This window comes from Triplophysa rosa, linkage group LG9 (genome assembly GCF_024868665.1).
Source record: "Triplophysa rosa linkage group LG9, Trosa_1v2, whole genome shotgun sequence".
NCBI classification, from domain to species: Eukaryota; Metazoa; Chordata; class Actinopteri; order Cypriniformes; family Nemacheilidae; genus Triplophysa; species Triplophysa rosa.
This window is the reverse complement of record NC_079898.1, coordinates 23,116,003-23,140,318: the sequence shown is the minus strand read 5'-3', so window position 1 is coordinate 23,140,318 and position 24,316 is coordinate 23,116,003. Positions and strand designations below refer to the sequence as shown.

Genomic DNA, 24,316 nt, shown 5'->3' with positions numbered 1-24,316 from the left:
ATGGGTTGCCCATGTGGGGTACATAATGATTCAATGGTGCCATAAAATCTCCCTAATAATACTAACGACTCATTTGCTTTTGCTTGCCAGTGAAAAACCCCCTCCCACTGTTTTGAAATGTGCTACTTTTGACGGTTATATCCTCAGGTGTTGCCTTTGACTGGGCATATGGCCATAATGGCATCATTTTAGGACACATTGCTGGTTCTACAGTATAAGATCGTGATGATTCGGATCCATGTAATCAGCTTTAATCCATTTGAATGGCTTAACAATGGTTCGCTTATCAGCACTAAACAGAAACTCGATCACATTTAGTGCCTTTTTGTTTACAGGAACACGACAAGAAATTAGCAAAGTTACTGGTGTTTACTGTAATAGTGGAAGGCGACTCCTGTGTCTTTGTATGAAAGGTCTGTTTTTGTGAAGTAAATATGGAGGTTTTTCCTTGCGATTTCACATGCGTTCTGTCTCAGAGGTACGGCTGGACAGGTGATCTCCTGACAGGCCACAGTTTGAATTCCCACCACGATTCTCCTGTCTCCTCTTACTGACATCTCTTTATCCATCCCTCATCCTCTGATCCTTTCTCTCCCGTTCACCACAACCCGTTGGAAATAAAGGCTGTGTTGAGAATAGGATATTTACTCCTAGTGTTTTGCGGTGTATCATTTATTTCTGCTAATGTGTTTTAGGAGACGCATTTGAGCATCCAAGAATCCCATGAGTAAGGAAAGAGCAAATAATGAGCATTAGATTTTTCCTTTGGGAGCTTCTAATACGGGGGCAGTTTGTCTGCTCGCACGTTTTATTGTTTGTTCTATTTATTTCCATAATTGGCTATCCAGGGTCCATTTAAGGCCACGGGAGAAACCTGAGCAAATCGCCATCTAAATGACAGAAACGGGGCTGCAATTTCCTCTCCGTCTGGCTGACTATTAGAAAGTGTTTTGTGGTGAAAGTTTTATTAAAGAAAAACCCAAGGTTTTTGATCACTGAGAGATCTGATGATGCTGCAATATGTGCTGTCATGGACTTTCACAATCGCTTTATTCTGTCTTTTCAATCGTTTTATTGCTCTACAATAATATCCCTGAAGCGCTCTATTGAGTGTGTGCGGCTTTGAAGCTCTGCTGATCTGAAATATTCCTACATGGTTTTTAAAAGCAATCTGGAGCGGACACGGAGCTCAATGAGATCACATTGTGGAGGAGAGGATCTGTGCTTCCTAAAGAGATAGCTCCCTATGTAGTAGACATCAAGACACCTTAAAGATTTCCAAGCTTCGGAAACCAAGCAGTCCTTTCTGATATCAGAGCGTTCTCACCTGCACACATCCGGTCCAGGGTTCATGGATGGTTACAGGCCCGGTGCTTTTCTCCGGCACGCGGGTGTGTTTACATATGCGAAGCTCTGCCGCGCTGGGCTTTGATCTACATTTACATTCAGGGTTCTCTAGGGAAAAGGCTCATGGTAATGAAAGCTGAGGAACGACGTCGTAACCCGCGGCTGCTAGCTCAGCACTTTGGGTGCCTTTGAAAGGAGCACAGTGGGGATCTCTGGACAAATGTTTGTTGCGGCTGAACAATTGAGATGTTCGTCTGATACATTTGTAAGCTGTCCTGTAATGCAGAGAATGAGTCGCTCACATGAGATACGTAGAGGAAGCTTTATTTTAAAGCAATAAGACACAAGGGACGTACATTGGTTGTTTTACGGTGGGTAGAGGAAGATCCTAGCTGTGCTAAAACCTTCTGACTCACAACCTTCAGTGGGTTATTGCTTTTCAAAAACGATGAAACACAATGTGTGCGTATACATATTTTACTATGAATTTTGCATGAGTGATTCAACGAATTGAAATGAACCAGGCTGCATTTGCATCTAACCAACTTGAGAAATATGTTTTTCCAAAATCAGGTTTAAGATATGTATTAGAAATTTCACATACGTTATTAAAACAAGCTTTATTGTTTAAAAAATATAGTTTTCCCCCATTTCAGTAGCTAGAAAAGGTACCTGGATGAAAACTGTCTTACTGTGATGTGTAATGCTGTTGAAATTATTTTATTGCTTTTTCAAGCTGTTGGCGACTGACGGTGTTCAGCAGAGCCGACCCGTGACTTTGGACATCCTGGTCATCGATGCGAATGATAACACACCCACTTTTGCTCAGGTGTCCTACAGCGTGGAGGTCTTCACTAATATGTTGCCCGGAGAGACCGTCCTACAGGTGAACACACGTGATGTTCTGCTGATACTCTTTCATGCTGCAGAGGAGAAATCCTCTCCTCGCCCGCGAGGAACTGTTTATGAATCATTTATTCGTAGTGAATTGTTTCTCGAGAACTATAAATGCAATGTGCAGTGTGTGAAGGCTGCTTAGAAATGTTTGTTTCATTAATAAATGAAGATCTGCTTGGTTTACCCATTGGGATTCAACAGTGCCTGGATGTCTCTCGGTTGAGTCCGTTTTTCAGATGAAATAAAAATAACTAGATTACAGTGACTCCTACCTCTCTCTTTGTTTTGTCTGTAAAGACACATTTTGACTTGCTAGTCTGTTTAAATGACTAGGAAATGAATAAGAAAACATTTGTGATTAATTAATCACCTTTAGACATTGTGCTTACTGTGAATATCCCAGAAAGAATGGGAATATCATTATAGCCAAAGAACAGTTAGTGGCCAAAAGTGATTTCACCCTTTATTTAAGCGTATTATCAAAGATGTATTAAACATTTTCTGTGTGTTGTGTAGTTCTGCTTGGACTGTAGACTGAAACTCAGCATTGAGAAGAATTTTAAAAGAGGCTCGGCAAAAAATTGCACATAACATATTCACAAAGCTTACTGAGTCAAGACCCAGGAGAATGACTGTTACAGTCAAGAGAGGATCAACAAAATATGAATATATGTGCAAAATATACATAAAACGTTACTCAATGTATGCTTTCTCCTGTGAGCTTTTTGTTTTCTATGCATTATTTTGCATGTTAGAATAGAACCAATGTGTATGTGTTTTCTCCATTTTGTACCATACATCTATTTAGATGGCATACTGGAACCTGTAGGGTCATTATAGGGATAGTTCGCCTAAAAATAAAAATCATGTCATCATTTATTCACCCCCAGACTTATCTGTGGAACACAAAAGTAGATATTTTGAGAAATGTCTCGGTGACTTTGAGTCCATACAATGGAAGTCAATGGGGGCCAGTGTTGTTTGGTTACCAACATTCTTCAAAATCTCTTCTTTTGTGTTCGGCAGAAGGAAGAAAGTCAAACAGGTTTGGAATGACATGAGGGTGGGGAAATGATGAAAACATTTTCAGTTTAAAAGCAATTATTGTGAAAATATCCTTTTTGGACATCACATTTGGCCACTACTGTTCATTCTCAGTTCAGGTGTAAAACAAAGAATAAAGTTCAATGCTACAATAATGGATTGTAGACATTATGGGCACAAGAAGTGGGGCAAAATGATCTAAAGTGAATATAATGTGTGCGTGACTTTCCCTCAGGCTGTGGCGTGTTCTCCCTCAGTAATACTCTGCTTGTTTGCTTTATCTGTGCACTCCGCTCGCGCTCTGCTCTCAGTCGATGTTTATCTGGTACCCGCATGTCCGGGTCAGAATTCTAAGCAGAATCAGTCGCATAAAGGCCTTTAGTTTCTCTTTAAATAACAAGTCGCTCGGATCCTACAGAAATGAGGTTGGAGGTGACTGCCGGGTGACCTGAGCCACTTGGCGATGTTTTATAATGCATTTTCGCAGCCCTGGATTGCGTGCGCGTACGTGTTTTTCCTGCCTCAGCACTCGACAGCTGAAAGCAGCTAAATGCATCAGGACACGGATCAGTGATTCTGGAGAGCTTAGGTAGAGTTTTCTCAGTAACGTGAGATGTGGATGGTGTGGTGTTTTCTTATTACGAAAACCTGAAATAATTACCCTCAGGGTGTATTTATTGCCCCTGGTGACTTATCTTAACATGCACGTCCTGTGCTTTCAGAGGTGATAATGTTGGTAGCTAAGTGGATATATCTCGGTGCATTTCTTTGAACCGAAATCGTTCGTTTTCGATCAATAGGTTTGTTTTCAGGAATTTCACCAGAATAATCATATTAGGTTGCTTTTAAAGCTCATTAATAGTGAAAGTTTAATCTGCATTTTAATGAGGATAAATGGATTTGCTGTTATGGATGCTCTAAAATAATGAATATTGAGTTTGAAGAAAGTAAAGTTTGGAACTAACACCGCTGTGTGTATTAAGAGAAAATTACATGGATTTCACCATGAAACAAACAAAAATACCATGGTATTCTTTAAATTCTTTAAAAAAATGGAAAAAACACTGTACATTTAAATGATTAAATACTATGTTGTCAAAGTTGACAAGCACTCTTTAATACTTGGTTGCGAATAAGATACCGTGATAATATTGTTATTAGTAATATATAATAATTTATAATAATTGTAATAATAACCATAATTGTGACAGTCCTAGTAAATAACAATACAGTACCGTGATATTGCATCTGATACCTTCAGTGTACCATAGTACCGTTACTGTTTTTACAGCATGAATGTGTGTAATTTTCTGATTTGTTTACAATTATATCCATCTATGTACAAACAACACAATATTTCTATTGCAGTGAAATTGTAGCTGCACGCTTGTTATGTAAACAATTACAGTGTATAACAACAATACTATGTTATAGAACAGCAACTGTGCTTTTTAGAAAGCTAATAATATTAAGTAAATATCGATTTTCTTTATGTCTCTCATGATAAACAACATTTGTATTGCAAAAGCGCTTCACTCTAGACTGTAAAGAACAGTGTGTCATAAATAATGTGACAAAGTTCTAACGTGTTTGTTCTTTCAGCTTTTGGCTCAGGACACTGACGCCGGTTTGAACGGACTGATCACGTATGCGATACTGGCTGGAGATCAGGGCGATTTCATCATCAGTAACCGCACCGGTCGAATCACGTTAGCACCTGGGGTGATGCTTGTCGTCGGGCGTTCATATGCGCTGACCGTGAGAGCATCAGACAACGCTCCTGACATTGAGAGAAGGTCAGAAATGATGTCATTCCCTCTGTTATCCTATCGGGGGAAAAGCATTCCTTTACAAATGTTTTTTTATTGTCTGCATGTAGGAGCTCCATAACTACAGTCTACATTGAGGTTCTTCCACCCAACAATCAGAGTCCTCCACGATTCCCTCTGCAGACGTATCAACTGGAGATCAGTGAAGCCATGAGGATCGGAGCCATACTGCTAAACCTGCAGGTACAAATACAGATACGGGCCATTGTTTAGAATAAAACTTCATACTGCTCACTACAAAATAAGTCTTGGCTACTATTTTTTAAAAGAAGTATGTGAGGCAGACATGCTTAAAAGTAGTGTGCTAAAAAGTCATTTTCAGTAAAATGTGAAATTTTATGCAATTGGTTTTTTTCTCCATAGTGCAGTGCTTTGCAACTTTTTCTAGTCTTCCCACAGTCAACATTTTATAAAGTTTTTAGCTTTTTTTTTTTCAAATATGCAATTTTATATGCGATTTGTAGAAACGTAATTTTTCTAAATCTAGTGGCCACATTTAAGAAGTCATGAAAATGTATTGATGAGAAAAATAATGCAGGTCTTGCCAGTTCATCAAATTATGAAATGTAAGAAAAATGTGACCCTGGATCACAAAACCAGTCTGAAGTAGCACAGGAATATTTGTGGCAAAAGCCAACAAAACATTGTATGGGTCAAAATGATCTATTTTTCTTTTATACCAAAAATCATTAGGATATTAAGTAAAGATCATGTTCCATGAAGATATTTTGTCAATTTCCTACCGTGAATATATCAAAACTTTATTTTTGTGAGTCATATGCTATGCTAAGGACTTCATTTGGACAACTTTAAGGCGATTTTCTCAGTATTTGGATTTTTTGCACCCTCAGATTCCAGAGTTTTAAATATTGCATCTCGGTCAACTATTGCCCTATCCTAACAAACCTTACATCAACGGAAAGCTTATTTATGATGTAAAAGTCTCAATTTTGACAAATCAACACATTGTTGTCCAGGGTCACAAATGTCTTTACTGACTTTGGCATTTACATTTAGCATGTGGTGTATTTTTATTCTACAGTTGATTTTTAAATCACATTAAATTTTTTTTTTTACATTTAGTCATTTAGCAGACGCTTTTATCCAAAGCGACTTACAGATGAGGGAAACAATGGAAGCAATTGGAACAACATAAGGACAACAAACAGCATGAGTGCAATAAAAGAAAACTGGTCTCATATAACCTACCACAGTATACAGAGCTAAGTTTTTTTTTTTGAAAGAGTAGAAAAGTAGAAGAGTAGAAAAGTAAATTATTAGTATTTTTTTTTTTTTGAAAGAGTAGAAAAGAGATAGAAGTCAGAACTGATCAGTCAGGTGTTGATGGAAGAGATGTGTTTTCAGAAGGTTCTTAAAGATGGCTACTTAAAGATGTAGCAGCGGGCAGATCATTCCATAAATGTGGAACCGATCCCGAGAAGGTACGTGAGAGAGATTTTTTACCTTTTTGGGATGGCACCACAAGACGTTGTTCGTTTGCAGAGCGTAGGGATCTGGCAGGTACACAAGTCTGCATTAGCGAGTGAAGGTAAGGGGGTGCCAAACCAGTGGTGGTCTTGTAGGCCAGGTGCGGAGTCTTGTGTAATGAAGAAAGGAGTGACGTGCGCTCTCTTCGGTTCATTGAAGACCACTCTTGCCGCTGCATTCTGGGTCAGCGGCAATTTTACCTGTCAGAATTCAACCTAGTGTAAGTTATGTGTGAATATGTGTCATTCCACAGGCTACAGACCGCGAGTTGGATCCCATCACCTACCAGATAGACAGCGGTGACCCACAGCAGGTCTTCAATCTCTCGCGAACGTGAGTTTTCATGAGCATAAAGAATATATTTAAGGGGCAGCTCACTAAAGAATGAAAAATCTGCCATTATTACCAAGAATATGTGAGTTTTGTAAAATTCCATTGACTTTGAGACGTATTCTGTTAGAATATGATGGTTTAAATGATACTAGACAACATTTTTATTCAGAGATTACACTAATGGACTTTTTTTTAAAAACTTCTCCTGGCAGAATCTATCAAGTATTAAAATGAAATAACTTTTATGAATACTATATATTTTTTTACAGTGTTTTAAGAAGAGTTAATTGTATATAATTACCTTTGCTTGTAAAATTTGATTGTGTCATGAATAAGTTTGCCATAAATGGCCTTTAGTGCTGATATGGTGTTAAAAATAAATAAATAGATAAATAAATCTGTCATGATTTACTCAACCTCGTGTTGTTCCACAACTGTTAGACCTTTTTTCATCTTAAGAGCACAAATTAAGATATTTTTGAAGACATCTGAAAAGCTTTTTGACCCCCATAGACATCAAGGCAACTACCACTCTCACGATGCAGAAAGATGGTGAAGGCATAGTTAAAAATAATATCCAAGAAATATCTTAAAGGGGGACTTCACCCAAAAATGAAAATTCTGTCATCATTTACTCACCTTCAAATTGCTCCAAATCTCTATAAATTCCTTTTTTCTGATTTGGAAGAATGCTTTGAACCAAACAGATTCAAATCAAATCAAAATCGAATCCCTTTATTGTCACTCAACCATATACACAAGAGCAACAGTAGGTGAAAAACTTGGGTGCAGTTCCGACCAACATGGCAGTATGACAGATATGAGACAGAATTGTTACAAAAAATTACAATACTTTACAATAGACATTCTCCTGTACACATTTACGCAATAAAAAATTATGTACAAGTGTTTAACCATAGTATAACGAATGACACATAATTTACATATAACTACACAGCAGCAAATGTACACATAATGTGCGTAGTGTACAGTGATTGGTACGTATTGGGGTATTACAGTAAGACAGTATATAAGTTCGTCTGACTGTGTTAGAGTTCTTATTGGTTGTGCATGCTAGTGGGGGATAAAGTGCAGTGCTGGTGAGTGGATTGTGGGAGTCAAGAGTTTAAGTGTCATGATATATGGAGGCAGACACGGAAACACAGGAACGGAGGACCCAAACGCAGACAGCGAGTAAGGGGTTAACAAGACTTTAATAAATAATTAACAAAACAAAAACCCACGAGGGGGTAAAACAAGAACAAGGATATAAACATGACAGATAAACAGGAACACAGACTAACTACACTAGACTAGACTGAGATAAACATTGACATTAAATACAAATAACTGGACTAGACTACTTGACTAAAGACACGAACTCACCACATGAAACGAATGACAGATAACAATGAACCAGCACGGGACAGAAAACACAAGGGCATTATAAAGGGGATAAATCAAGAGGGAACAGGTGTGCGGAATCAAAACATTAACCATCAATAATGGGGAAACGAGAGGGCGGGGACAAAGACGAGACCGGAGAGTATGACAGGCCATGCGTGCCAAAATATCTCTCTCCACATGAAACATGGGGTTCTGTCATGATCCCGCCACTAGACCCACAGAAACATGACAAGATGCGGCAGAATCATGACATTAAGAGTCTGACTGCTTGGGGAAAGAAGCTGTCACGTAGTCTGCTGGTGCGGGTTCTGATGCTGCGGTATCTCTTTCCTGATGGAAGGAGTGAGAACAGACCGTGACTCGGGCGACTAGTGTCTCTGGTAATCCTCCTCGCTTTTTTCACACACCGTCAGGTGTAAATTTCCTGGAGAGAGGGAAGCTCACCTCCGACGGTGTGCCTGGCAGTTGGTACCACTCTCTGGTTGAGTGATGCAGCCATTTAGGATACTCTCTATTGTGCCGGTGTAGAATCGAGTGAGGGTGTGGTGATTCAGGCCAAACTTCCTCAGCCGTCTCAGGAAGATGAGCCTTCTTCAATGCGGCTTCGGTGTGAGTGGTCCATGTGAGCTCATCTGTGATATTGACACCAAGGAACTTGAAACTGTCGACTCGCTCCACTGGTGCTCCGTTGATGGTGATAGGACAGTATCTCTGTCTTTCCTCCTAAAGTCCACCACCAGCTCCTTGTTCTTACTGACGTGTGTTTTTCACACCAACGTGACAGAGTGTGCACCTCTTCTCTGTAGGCTGTTTCATCAGCATCAGTGATCAGACCTACCACCATCGTGTCGTCAGCAAACTTTATGATGGCATTGGAGCTGCCGTGTGTGTACAGGGTGTACAGGAGTGGGCTGAGAACACATCCTTGTGGCGCTCCAGTGTTTAGGGTCAGTGATGAGGAGGTATTGTTGCCAATTCTGACTACCTGGCGTCTGCTAGACAGGAAGTCCAGGATCCAGCTGCACAGCAAGCTGTTTAGGCCCCGAGTTTCACATCTAGCTTGGAGGGCACTATGGTTGAATGCAGAACTGTAGTCTATAAACGGCATTCTCACATTTGTGTTCTTTTTTTCCAGATGGGAGAGAGCAATGTGTAGTGTATGTGCAATAGCATCATCAGTGGAGTGGTTGTTGCGGTACGCAAACTGTAGTGGGTGCAGTGAGGGAGGCAGAACAGAGCAGATGTAATCTTTAATTAGCCTCTCAAAGCATTTGCTGGTGATGGGGGTCAGAGCAACAGGACGCCAGTCATTTAAGCAAGTAACTTTGGGTTGCTTTGGTACAATGCCCCCCATTGACTCCCATAGAAAAATGACTTCTGTTGAGCACAAAAGAAGACATTTTGAAGAATGTAGGACAGCAAACAGTTCTGGGGCACGTCTGACTACCATTGTATTTTTTCCTAATATGGGGGGCAATGGGGGCAAAATCTGTCTGGTTATAAGCGTTCTTCCAAATATCTTCCAAATAAATTTATACAGATTTGGAACAACTCGAAGGTGAGTAAATGATGACATAATTTTCATTTTGGGGCGAAGTATCCCTTTAATTTGTGTTTTCAAATTTTCACAAAGGTCTTACGGTTCATTCAGTGAACTATCCCTTTAAGTGGCGTTTTAATGTTGTATTGAAGAATCACTTCAAAAATACCATTGTATTAGTGTTTCTTCTTAAATGTTCCTTGAATACCACTAGTGTCTCATGTTTAACAGCTCTTTTTAGTCCATATTTAGTCCAGAACTACATCAGTTTCATGGCTTGTGCTCTGTTGAATTTGAGTATGCAGGGTTACATATTCACATGAATCTAATGGTGCAATCTACTGGAAGATGCTCTTGTAAAGACATACAGGACGCAGCATTATCGAGATTATTGTGATCTGTGTATAACGTGGGCGGCTGATGTTGGCGAGCGACTCGAGAGGCTGGTAATTCAGAGAAGCTGTGCTCACAGACTGTAGAGTTTCTCAGGGGTGTTCGAGCGAAGCAGGATGTGTTTGAAGACGCTGCTGTGAGAGCCTTTCTGTCCTCTTCTATCTAACTCTGCTTCACCGAAAACACATGCGTGAACAAAGAGTTACGATGTTAATGTGTAGGAGAAAGCTACTGTAGCTAGAGAGAGAGACCGAGCGTAGCATTTAGGAAATAAAATGGAAAGGCTTACTTTAATTATAAGTCAGTTTAAATAATGGCTTTTAAATAGACACGCTGAGGCGACTGTTATTAGTCCCTTCTCGTTTCTTCTTGACTGGCCTGGTCTCATCTGGTCTTGTCTCTTCTCGTCATTGTTTAGCCCATCTCTGCCTGGTTTCAGCTGGTCTCCTTTATTGTCAGTAAATATTAATATCATCAGTATTGAGAGCAAGAAGAATGGCAGCGGAAGCTTTCTGTGGTGACTGCTGAAATAAAATTCACCTTTATTGATTTTTTTACCGATTCCGCTTTCTACTGAAGAAACAGCGAAAGCAGTTAAAGAGTCGTTAAAAAAGGATGGTAAAATTTTAAGGCTTCGCCTGGAATGCGGCGGCCTGCTGAGGGTTTGTGAGGCCAAGAGAAAGAGTTCCAGCCGTGAAGTGTTTTATGCGTCTGTTTCGCAGGCTCCAGAGGACACGTTCAATATCGCTTTCGTAGGGGTCAGATGAGGAGAAATATAGCTCCCCACACACACTCCAATATAAACAACCAGCGCAGCGGCCTGTTCCTTCTGCTGTGTGTGACTGCAATGTTAACAGGATGCTGTCTGTCCAACATCGTCCTCCACCTGACCCCGGCCCACACACACACACACACACACACACGTGTGAGCTCGCTGTAGGATGCGACTGCTGATTTGCAGGAATCCCATTGGTCTAGAGGTGATAATGGTGTCCCGGTGGTCCACGTTTCAGCTAGCAATGGTTTTGCAATTGGCCAATTGTTTCTGGTACTGAGATGGTAGGATTTGTAAATCACATGGGGGATTTACTAAGAATGGATTGTGTCTGCGGATAGGGCAGTTTATTTGCACATGCCATCAGAGTTGTTTTTGCACCCAGCTCACTGAAGATGTAAATCTGGTAATATTCTGGAAACATGTTTTGTTGAACCAAAGTCTCTTTAATGGGACAGTTCACCCAAAAAAGAACATTTTGTCTTCATTTAGTTGTTCCGAATCTGTATAAATATATTTGTTCTGATGGACACAGAGAAAGATATTTTGAAGAATGCTTAGTAACTAAACAGTTCTTGGTCATTGACCATTGACAACCATAGTAGGAAATTTTGCTTTTAAATTTCTTTGATCTGTTGAACACAAAAGAAGATATTTTGAAGAATGTAGGAAAGCAAACAGTTCTGGGGCACTTTGACTACCATTGTCATTTCTCCTTTTATGGTAGTCAATGATGGCCAAGAACTGAATTACTGTAGCTTTGAGAAAAAAAGTGAAAGTGAGCTCAGTTATGCTTTACTTCACATCTCAAAAGTCGATATGTCTAGATATGAAGCTCTTGTGCATCATTTAATTTTTATTTTTTGATTATCGCGGCCACGATCAATACATATGAAATACATATAAATATTTTGAAATATTTAATTGTAATTAAATATTTTATGTGGCTGTAAATAAATGTTAATAAGCCTGATTTGTATTCAAAGGGGTTATGTTTGATCGCAAGTGGTATGTGCATTAGAATTTGCAATGAAATGGAGCGGATGTTTGTTGGTTAGTAAAAGTTTAATTTACTTTGCAACTCAATATAGACAAAAAAAAATTTCCTCTCTGTATTTTTCTTTTTATCTCTTAATTCAATACGTGTTCCTGTATACTTAAAAAAAATAGATTAGAGAAAGTAATTGGCCCTTGAAGTAAGTTACTCAATTAAAAAGAAAATTAAAATCAAATGAACATTTTATGAGCGAGCGAAGCGTGGCAGTAAACACCTCTATGTTTGTGTGTGTTAATGGGTGTGTTTGGTGTGTTCAGTATAGGTCTTCTGCTGCTGGCCAAACCTCTGGACAGAGAAACCACAGACCAGTATCGCCTCATCGTCACCGCGTCTGATGGCCAACCGGGAGGGGTGAGACTCCTTCCAGCCCACAATATCACCATCCATCCATTCTCTTCTTCTCTGTTGCTCTTCTATTCTTCTCTACTGATAATCTCAAGCACAATCACAATAAACAGACTGACAGGAAAGAAGTTCTTATATTCATTTGTACAGTATTTGTTTGTTTTTGCATATTTTCTTTGCATATTCATTACTGTCAAAAACTCCTCAAGGCTGTTCTGTAATTAGGCAGAATGCAAATATAGATTCTGTTTAAATGCACTTACTTTTGTACAAAAAATTGTGCTTCATCTGCTCGGCTGCTGTAATTAGAATTCTTTAGTAAACACGTACATGCTGCTTTATCACTGAAAGATGATGAAGATAGAGGGCCCTATCGTAAGTGTTTTTGCTAGTTTCCGCCCGACGCAGTTCTCATTTTCCCGTCCTGCGCCGCGTTGTTTAAATAGCAAGTGCATTTGCGCTCATTTGAGTGCCCACGGGCGTGTTGGTCTAAAAAAAGAGGTGTTTTCAGGCGCATTATTGGCGCATTGCTATTTTGAGGAACTGAAAATAGACTGCACCATAGACCATCTCAAACCTGGTCTAAAGTCAATGGCGCAATATTATTTTGGTATTTATAGAGCGCGTTAGTAGAAAATGCGCCTCTGGGCGTGTCCACATACAACGCGCTTTCACTTTACTTACTACACAGAGGGAAGCGCAGCAGCACACAAACATGTCAAATATAAAGAATAAATGGGAGATAAAGCCCCCCTGAAGTTCTAGCTTAGTCCCCCTAAAATATCGTGAGTAGGCTAATAATGTAATCTGTACAAGAATTCGAGAGCGCTTTATGGGCCCCTTTAAAACTCTTATTATGAAAACGGCGTTAGGCTGCGTTATTTAGCGCATTCTTCAGTTCACAGCAGCACATTGGAGTGAACGCCATAAGCAGAGTAACGTTATATAGGTGTGTGCATTAACATGACATCTGCATTTTTGCCATTCTTTGTTATAAATCCAGCTTATGATGCGGGAGCGATACAAGACCCTTTCTCATCCACTGTAAAAAAGTTTTGTCTGCGTTCACCCCTCGTTAACTAACGTTAGTTGTTTACGTTACCTCCAGCAAAATGAAGGCATCACTTCACACCAATGACGGCATACTTTTGAAAACGATCATGATTTTATTGTAGCGCACAGAAATGTGTCATTCATGATGAAGTGCTGTTTGATTTTTCTGCACATCATAAGTGTATGATGCCTAGTTTTTATAAATCTGTTCAGATTTGAAAAGTCTTGTAGTGTATTCCAGCCATTAGTTATAGAGAGCTGACGGTAGTTTTGACAGCCCCGGGAAGATGTCGACGGGCAGATAGAGTTACGTTACTGTAGTTCAGCCTGGTGCGGCTGCTGTGTTATTCATTGTTCTGAGTTCCGAGGAAACAAGAGTGTACCTAGACGCTCTTTGTCGTTTTTCAGACGCTTCAGTATTTTTATTATTAATTTAAAACATTGTGGATGTAATAGATGATCACGCAGTCACGCACAGGAGTGACCTCGTGCTAATCAGAGTGCATATCACGTTATTCCTACTAAATAATGATTCAGCAGTTGATTGTGACATTTATTATATGGATTTGTGGCTGTTGTTGTCGCTTTGAATTATAAATGTTGCAGATTGACCGATTAATGTGATATTCATTTGAATAACAATAACTTGTCTTTATGCTTTTCTGCATATTCTTTCTTAATTATTTTTTTAGTAATGTATACAGTATGTGGTGCTTAGAGTGTGGCTATATATATATATTTATATATATCCTCATTGGAGGCTGAGCCCCCCTAATCTTGAAAACCTAGAATCGCCCCTGCCGCTGGGATTGAGATTCTTCACGCTGATGGTAAATGATTGGTGGAATTTATATTCATTACAGTGTGCTACTAAACTCGCGAGCTGCAGGAAGTCAATTGCTTATGATTTAATTGCGACTCTGTAAATGTGCTGGAATGGAGTCACTCGCTTTTTTCAGCAGTCATTTTCAATATTTAAAGAGGCAACGAAAAAGACAGACAGAAAGACAGCGGTGTAAATCTCAAAGTGAAGAAATCCGAGACGGGAAGTTTGACAGCCGGCACACACTGACGTTCTGTGAAACTATTTGAGTTGTGCTTCTTTTGTGGGTTCATACACGCAAACGGAACATCAAAGGTCCCCGTGCGTGAAGACCTTTATTTGAACAGTTGCACAAATGTACAATGTGAAGATAGACCCTAAATTCTGATTGTGCTTTTTTCTTCTTGGTTAAATAACACCAAGCAGCTTAAATACCTCTGATGTTTAACCCATCTCTCTGTATTCGCAGATGTCCACAGCCACCGTAAGCATCATTGTGACGGACGTTAATGACAACGACCCGACCTTTGACCTCACTCACCCCCAAAACCTGACAGTGCAGGAGGAGCAGGCCAATGTTTTTGTGGGTGAAGTCAGAGTAAGTACCCTAAAAAGCTTCACTGATGAAATCGGCGTCGGTGTGTTTGGTGGGGTGCGTCCCACCAGATGAGGGTCCTGATACGTGCCTGTCAGCGCTACCTGTCATGTGGCACAGATCTTCAAACAGCGCTATCTATAATCCCCCAATTACGTCCTGGTAAATTAGAGTCATTAGTCTCTTTACAGTCTGTCCCTGCCGACTGCCTCTGTTTCGCCCTGCCAGACTATGTGGATTTTTAATTAAAGTGTTTGATGAATCATGCTTTGGTTGGTGGGAAAGATAATCACGCAGGTTTTTATTTACGAAACTGTGTCATCATCTGTGATGTCTTGATCATGGGTGCTGATGTCATTGACAGGTGTGAGACAATGTGTCGGTCATTTCCACATAGACGGCTTTAATCTATCTCACGACTCTTTTTATGGAAATATTTCATGCGAAATATAATTAACACTTTGGGAACTGTACATAGTTTTGCAGAATTCTACAGGGCAGAACAAATGTGAGGCTACACAGAAAAATCCAATTTGTTGAGTACAGCTGAATTCCTCGGAAGCACTCGAGTTTATTTTTGTTACTGGCAGTATTCTAATGTTTTTAAAACAATTTCCAGTGCGAGCTGAAATAAAGCCATCGCGCACCATAACGTACTGATAACCGTGACACATACTCGATAGAACTACTATAGTCATCATGCTCACACAATCAATATATACTAAATATATTTGTATTTCTCTCGACACGGTAAGTAAAAGTACTAAATGTGAATTGCTGTTCCTCTGTTTTCACCTTCTTTCTTTTCATTTCATCATCCACTCGACGGCGAGACGCGAGCTGTGTACCGTGTTCATATGCAGGTGCTCATTCAACTTTGAGGTCCCTCTCTCAAATTCACACACGGGTCCCGGTAGAGATCAAAACCACCTGGATTCTTCTGCTGTGACAAACAAACAAGCATACAGACGGAAACGTATTTCACACCTCAGGAGTCACACGCCGCACACACGCGTGCATTCAATGTGTCCTAGCACTAGGAAGTGTAAAATCCTGAACATGTTACGGTCGCCGTATTAGCCACAGGCTTCGGTGGTAAATATTTCCTTTTGCCTTAAAGCCTATTTGTGAATATCTGCTAACGTAAAAATTAAATTATACACTTTTTAAGGTTAAAAGACCTTCTTGGGGATAATATTAAAGCAACATCAAAGTATAATAGAAATATAATATAAACAAAATGCATAATCTAGTAACAGCTATTTTGGGGAAGTGTCCACAGAACATCTTATCTACAAACCCCTCAAAAAAATGTTAATAGAAAAATGAGGAAATAAATCAACATTCTTTTGTTTTTTAGTAGAGTAGTTTCCATTTTCTTGTCACTGAGCGTCCTTAACCAGTGGCACGAGTTTGGGGGAAGTGCTCATGAAACATGTTTTTTATGTTGTATCATGTCATTATCCAGATGCTTTTCTGTTCTGATTCTTGCAGGAACATAACTTGAAACATGTTTTTTTTTTGGAAGAAACATTTTAAAGCATTGGAATGATGAAGTAAAATTAGCACACCGCAGCTGTTCAGAAGCTCTCTTGATGTGGTCACGCTCCTGGAGTCTCACTGTTCTGACTTGTGATAGTAAACAACGTCGACTATCTTTTTTATTTATGCATGCGTATTGTTGTTTGTTTATTTATCGTTCTGTTTACATATTCCTTCCATTAGTTAATTATTGGAGCGAGCAGATGCTGTGTAAGTGTGCTGTCAGGGCGTTTGATGAGTCGGCCACGGGCGGACTTTCATTCCCCACTGCTCAGATGTGGTCCGTAATTTCTCAGAGCCTGACATGCTCCTTTCATTTCTCTTATTCCCAGTCATCTGCATTTGGATTTCAGCCCCTCATCTTCCCCTCCCTTCTGGACGGAGTCTCTGATGCTCAGCCCTCTCTCTCTCTCTCTCTCTCTCTCGTCTGCATGTGTAATTACTCCAGGAAGGAATTATGGCAGGCACCTCTGAAACCATTATAGCCGAGCGCTGCACCCCTGCTCAAATACAAATGAGCTCTTCTAATCACACAGGAATTAGGATTAGTTAAACAACTTTTTTATTTCTTTGCCCTAAAGGACTGAGATTAGTTTCACCTGCCCCACACTCCTGCATTTTTGAAGTTCTGAGGGCTGTGCTTTGGGCATCTGGTAAGGTTGGATGGTGGGACCAAAATCTTATATCACAATATGAGTCTTTTTAAATCACGGTAACAGTATATATATGCTCATTACATTATTAGTCTGAAGTTTAATTTCGCTGCTGTCCTTCTGAAACCTTGTATCTCCATATTTTGTGATTTTTTTTGCAATGATTTAAATCATTATTGTTATTAGTCACCCTTTATATTTGTCACTGGGTTTTGGAAATAACAAACCAATAAAAAGCAAGTGCTTGTCAACAACACAATGTTAAATCATTTAAAAAGTACAGTGTTTTTTCAATTTCCTGAAAAACAGCAAATTTGGACCTACAAGGTTTCAGAAGGACAGCGACGGTTTGAAAAATATGAATGAAATTAAAGTTACAGTAGGAGCGATACACCTGTTTGTGTCATAAATTTGTGAATTTCTTAGTATTTGGATGAATACTAAGAAATGTACATATATAGATGAATATACATTTATAAACCATTTTGCAAGATGTAAACAGCACTGGTCCAGAAGCATTCCAGTTTCTGTTTTTTAACACCGAATAATAATATTTAACAAATGCCTTTAAGAATTATATATGTGAAATGAAAAAATACAAAAGTGAAACAATAATTGCTTATACAGTAGATCGTTGTTGTTGACGTTTTGCAAAATGCTCTATACTGCATATGAATATGCATATAACAATAAATACAATATGAACATATAAATAAATATGATGTGTCCCACACAGAGGTACATTCATTTCAGAACAGAATAAGGTCCTTCTAACACTGTTGCAACAAAAAGGAAAAGATAAATTCTTTAATATGGTGTAGTATGATATAGCATTAATATTAGTTTTGATTTAAATGACTGAATTACAGTAGATAGGCATGTTTATTAGAAGGGAGCATCCCAATACTTTTGTCGATATAGTGTATTTCTCCCTTCTCATGACAGAAAACACGGTGTTGCTGAAATCATCTGACCATAAGACCTGAGAACTTTTATCCAGATCCTCGTTCGAACGCTCTGAGAAGTGATATGAATTTGATCATGGGTGTGAATTTGTTTCCAGGCCACTGATCCTGACGCCGGTCTGAACGGGCAGGTCCGGTACCGCCTGCTTTCCCATGCCTCTCTCTTCTCCATAAACTCCACGGGCACCATCGTAACGGCGGTACCGTTGGACAGGGAGACTAGGAACCGGTACGATCTGATCGTGGAGGCGTCCGATGGTGCGGTAGACCCTCGCCGGACCACCATCACACTGTTGGTAGAGGTGACAGACATCAATGACAACAGCCCTGTGTTTTCACAAGCCACATACATGGTCAGCGTTCCGGAGAACACACCGGCTAGAACCGTCATTCTGAGAATCGCTGTAAGTTTAATCGTTGATGTCGTTCTTTATGTTTATCAAACTTTCTTGTTTGTTCTGAATTCTGCATTTAACATGCTTTGCTGCAGCAGCTGGTTTCTGTTTGACCTGTGCATCTAACCTGAGCTGAGCGCGCTTGTTTGTGGGTGTGTTTCTGTCTTCTGTCCTGACAGGAACAGGCTGCTTATGTGTGTTTTTGTCTCTCTTGAGAGTGTGGGGGAGATGTCGGAGGGTAGCACGTCTGCAGTTTTTCAGTTTATTCCCGACGGGTCTGCATATTTAGCAAGATAAATATTGACACGCTTGACAGACACAGTGTGAAAGGCAGGAGATGATGTCTTGTGGTAAATGTGCCTCTAAACGCCTGAGCTCCTGGGAATTTTAGTGGAACACAATCACCAATGCATTTTACACAAACGAGAGACAAATGGGTACAAAAAGTCTCTGAGGTGAATTCATTAGAAGGTCCACACGTTATTCTGTGGTATTTCAGCACAAACTCCTGCATCTTATTTGCATGTTATTTGCGGCGTAACTTAAGCCGGTGACAGTGTATAGCTGTATCAGTATATTTAATGTCAACAAGAACTCAAAACTCGCACTATTTACTTTATTAATGCAGATTCCTAGTCTTATTTTCTGCAGTTTATCGATGCTCATTATGCGAGTGCAGAAGGTTTTTAACAACACAGACAGCATGTTTAAATAAACAACCAGTGTTCTAACAAAATAAGTGTATTTGTAAGTAAAGATTGGCATTTGCTAGTCACGCCATGGTTACATTTACATACATTTGGCAGACGCTTTTATCCAAAAAGACTTGCATTGCATTATACTACATACTTGTTTCTAAGTATGTGCAATCCCTGGGATCTTACCCATGACTTTGGCGTTGCTAACGCCATGCTCCAACCACTGAGCTACAGGAAAGCTATACCTTTAAAGGGATAGTTTACCTAAAAATGAAAATCCTTACATTATTTATTCATCCTCATGTCATTCCATGTATGACTTTTATTCTTCTGCAGAACACAAGAGAAGATATTTTGAAGAATGTTGGTTACCAAACAACATTGGCCCCCATTGACTTCCATTGTATGGACACTGATACATTACTCGAAATATCTTCTTTTATGTTCCACCGAAGAAAGAGTCAAGTTTTGAACGACATAAGGGGGAATAAAAGATGACCACGTTCGTATTTTTGGATGAACTGTCACTTTAACGAAACTATAATATTTGGTTAAATATTGAATTTTAAGATGAATAGTGCTTGCAGATGTAAGTAACGTGTGATGCATTCACGATGGTTCTCTGTCATATTTGTGACAGGCGTGTTATTCTGTTTTCAAAATAAGCAATAAATGAAGCTAAAACTATAAAAAAAGCTATTTTTAGTTATGCCAACTCTGTAATATTTTATTGGGTTTCAGCTGCGAGTATATGAGGGGCCTTTAAATATTGTTGTGGACAGTGGGGGGGCTCAAAGTCAAAAAGGTTGAGCTTCGCTGTTTTAGATCCTGTGCCCAACACTATCTGATGGATGAAATTCATTCTGCGTGAAATCTCCCGTCAGGTGTGCGTGTGTCGTGGGTTGGGGGGGTAATTGAGTGACGGTGTTGGAAGACAGTAATTTTGCTGCCATATTTTTATCTCAGTGTGTCTGACACCTTCGGGCCCCTGCGGAGTCGGCTGGTGTCAGAGTGCCGGGGGCCCCGGTGACAGATCTGGTCAGGGGAAGATGAAGTGATCAGATTCTTTGTGCCGCTGCTCTTTGGGGAGTTTTGATGCTTATAAAGTATATTTCCAACAGCTTTGAGGTCAGCGTTGCATTCAATTCCACACGCCTTCCACATGAAAAGGCAACCGAACGGTTGCCACACGCACGGCATCTCTCCTCTGAGCATTCAGTTGGCATTCACTTAATTAACATCATTAGCATCATGTTGTGCGTGGATGACTCAATGCATGATTATCATGGACTGTACGTGTATGTCTGCAGTGAAATGCTCGTGTAATGTGCTTGTATGTGAACAAAGTGAACTTGTGCCCTTTAAAGTCAACATGCATTTTTCTGTTCTAGTGTGCTTTTTTATTCATAGTGTATATTGACTTTATTGTGTGTTGTTTATTATTATTTTCTATTGTGTATATTTGATATTTTAATAGTTTATAATTTAATGGACAACATAGAATTTCCTTGTACCAGTACAGATGACAAAGATCTTGAATCTTAATAGTGTAGGTCTCTCAAAAATAAAATGTCCGTCGTCATTTGTTCATCCTTATGTCATTGAAAACCTATATTATTCTGGAACATAAAAAGCAGATATTTTGGGAAATGTCTCGGTGGTTTTGTGCCTATGAATGAGGGCCAGTGTTGTTTGGTTAACACATCTTTTTTTTTGCGTTTTGCAGAAGAAAGAAAGTTGTACAGGTTTGTAATGACATGAGGGTGTATAAATGATAAGAGAATTTTTGGGTGAACCATTTCTTTATGGCTTAACATTGATGCTTGCCTGGGGCAGTTGCAGAAAGTGGAATTCAGAATAATTTTTTAAACAACAAATAATATTGATAGATATTAGATAATATTGTTGAAGATCTTTTGAAGATGATTGATATTCTCTACATTTAGATCATTTCACTGGTGTCATTTTTAGGATGAAATTTTAAGAAGCAAGATACTTGAGCAAAATTCTCTATTGAACTTCTTTTGGGCTTTTATCTCCAAAGATCAATAGAAATGTGATTCGTCATGACACAACCTATCTGAAGAACCTGTTAGGTAGCAATATAGCACCCGGTGAAGTGAGAGATCATTAATTCTTTCTTTCCTGACCTTGGCTCTCCGTCTCTCTGTCTTTCAGGCGGTGGATGCTGATCTCGTCTCTAACGTGACCTACAGAATCAAAACAGAAGCGGCCCGGCAGCTCTTTGCCGTGAACAGACTGACCGGCGCCGTGTCTGTCCTGCAGGCTCTGGACTTTGAAGACTTGGCAGGGAACAGCACCTACACCTTTGAAGTTGAGGCGCTGGATCACGGAGGAACCCTGCCTCCTGGCACGGCAACAGTCATCGTTAGAATCACGGTAAGGCTGATAAAAGCGTCGGCCGTCCCGTTAAAACTCTCTCTTTTATCAAGTCGGTCTCTTTTCTTGAAAGTTCAGCAGGTTCCTGTCAGAGTTCGGGTGGGAGAGGCGAATTTTCATCAGGTCTAGTGGCATCAGGAAAAGCCGTTGATTGGATTAGATCTTTCAGAGCGTCTGTGTGGCTAACGCCGCTCGCAGAAGCTCCGTTGACTGTGTTCCAGTAATGCCTACAAAAGATTTGATCTCCGAATTCAATTAGTCCTGAAAGAGAAGCCGTTATGTTGGCAGCGTCGTGGGCGTTGTTTACTGGATCTTTGCCTGCATTTGCCTACGTTCCTGTCGTGTTATTTCTGGTTGACGGCGACAGTGTGACAGACGAAGCTCGGTGCAGGTTCGGATGCTAGCCTGGCGCAGCTATTCCAGGCTTGAATGACTCATTAGCTTTGTGACTGCAATTATGGGAGGATTTTAGCGCGAGCGCTCTCCAGCGCCTCCGAAGATTAGCCGAAGGATCAGAACTGAAGGATTAGCCTCCTCCGGTTTACAGCAGCTGTAGCGTGTGATGAAAAGTGCTGGAAAAATGAACTTGTTGAAGTTTATGTACTGTACAAACTTCAGTGTTTTATTATGTAAAGCTTCCATCGATGTTGTTTGGTTATAGGTGTTCACAGAAGATAAGGATGCTTTTCGCATGATAATAAAGCCCCAGAGTTTAATAATGGATGGGTTTCCATTGGGTGTGCTTCGTTCGATTGAAGTTGAATAAATGATAATTATATCAACTTTGATGTGTTTTATAATATAACAGCTTTCTTAAAGAGTTAACTAAAAAGTGGTTCAGGCACCCCTGCTGTGATGTGGATATTCTGCCATACGTTGGTTTACTCTTAGGAGCAAAAACCTCAGTGCTCAGTATATACCAACAAACTGTTAAAAACAACGAACTACAAAACCAACATCGCATCTTATTTTAACATCCAGTTGTGAAACAAAAAGTCCCGATCACCAAGTGGAGACATTCTGTTTGTATTAGAGACATTCAAGCTGAGTGCTTTGATTCCCTTTTCAACAGAGCAAAAACTTTCATAGAGATGAGGTAAAAACTGTTCAAGGGCAAAACACTTCACCCAAAAACGAAAATGAAAACACCCTCGAGTTGTTCCAAATCTGTATACATTTCTTCGCTCTGATGAACACAGAGAAGATATTTGGAAGAATTATTGTAACCAAGCCATTCTTGGCCACCATTGACTACTGTAGTAGGAAAAATTGCCTTATACATTTCTTAAATTTAGTTGAACACAAAAGAAGATATTTTGGATAATGTAGGAAACAGTTCTGGTGCACTTTTGACTAACATTGTCATTTTTCCTACTATGGTAGTCAATGGTGGCCAATGGTTACAAGCATTTGTCCAAATATCTTTCTCTGTGTTCATTTTGTGGGTGAACTGTCGCTTTAATGCAAAGAGCACATGAAACACAACATCTAACAAAGTTTTATTCTTAAAACATGAAAAAAATGCCAATGGTTGAAGAATAAACTCAATATCTCAACAAAAACAAGTCGTAATATCTTATGCAATTTTGCTTCCCAAGTAAATGTATCCTCATTAAAAGATATTTTACATATAAAACAAGACAAATTCACCCACTGTAAAAACACTTTTAAATACAGTAACTACATTCAGGCCTCCATAAAGTCCTTGAAACGTAGACTTTATTGGCCAGTTATTGACAACCAATAAATTATGTTAACAAGTGCTACCACACCGCTCATAAAGGGACTCTGATCCCACAAACCGTCCTTCTGTTTTACTGTCTGTGGATAATAAACATTTACAGGCGCTAGGTGCACATCCAGCCCCCTGCGTGTACAGCCACTCAGAATAAACCCAACCTCAGGCAGCGTATAACCTTGTTTGCGTAATTTATAAGGTAGAAATAGATGTGCGTGTTTGCTCTATTATAATGGCCTTGTGTTTCCCTCCAGCTTTAAAACTTGCGGGAGCGTGCTGTGCTGCATTCCAAAACCCAATAAATATCTCCATCGTCTCTGATGAAGGCACAGAAATCATTTCCTGATCCACCACGGTGTCAAAATCTCAGCGCCGTCACGCGTAATTTCATTGCGGAGTAGTCTAGCGAGCGAGAAAAGGGGGCTGGTCTCTAGACGGCGAAGACACAGAGAAAGAGTGACAGTGTAGAACAATCTGATTAGAAACAGCCGCAGCCTAACATGCTAATGCAGGCGGTTGAACAGGTACGCTAGAGAGAGAATCTCAAAGTGGGGTGTTTAAAGTCAAATGATGAAATCAATGTCTATCATGTCTTCTAAAAACGATAAAGGAATAGTTTTATACCATGTGTATTTATGATTTATGATTTCCTTTCTTTAGCTAAACACAAACTACGATTTTTGAAATATCCGTCACTGATGTCCATATAAAGCTCCCAACTTGTTAAAGCACACAAATCTAAGTTTTCCATAGGACTCCAGTGATTTATATGCGCCTTCTGAAGCAAAACGGCACTATTGTGAAAGAAAATTATTAATATTTTTAGTTTATTTAGCAAAATTAAAATCAAAACAAACCCAAATCCAAATACTGTATGTGGATGAGTTGATACAGTATCTTCAAATGTCATTGGTTCTTGTGACTATCTGGCATAAGATATTTTATCCAGGAAAAGCAAATGACATTTAAAGCGATTGATGCTTTGCCATATTTAAATTG

At 39.6% G+C, this 24,316-nt stretch overlaps 1 protein-coding gene across 1 annotated transcript in view; it reads left to right on the top strand.

The window, feature by feature from the left end:
* The window catches only part of LOC130559124 (protocadherin-15-like), a 164,133-nt gene that overhangs the window by 72,789 nt on the left and 67,028 nt on the right, over positions 1–24,316 (top strand). The window contains exons 14-21 of the mRNA XM_057342027.1: positions 2,084–2,233; positions 4,891–5,084; positions 5,168–5,300; positions 6,859–6,938; positions 12,368–12,461; positions 14,801–14,929; positions 18,185–18,490; positions 21,358–21,579. Of these exons, the coding sequence (XP_057198010.1) occupies positions 2,084–2,233; positions 4,891–5,084; positions 5,168–5,300; positions 6,859–6,938; positions 12,368–12,461; positions 14,801–14,929; positions 18,185–18,490; positions 21,358–21,579 (1,308 nt within the window). The remainder of the gene's footprint in view (positions 1–2,083; positions 2,234–4,890; positions 5,085–5,167; positions 5,301–6,858; positions 6,939–12,367; positions 12,462–14,800; positions 14,930–18,184; positions 18,491–21,357; positions 21,580–24,316) is intronic.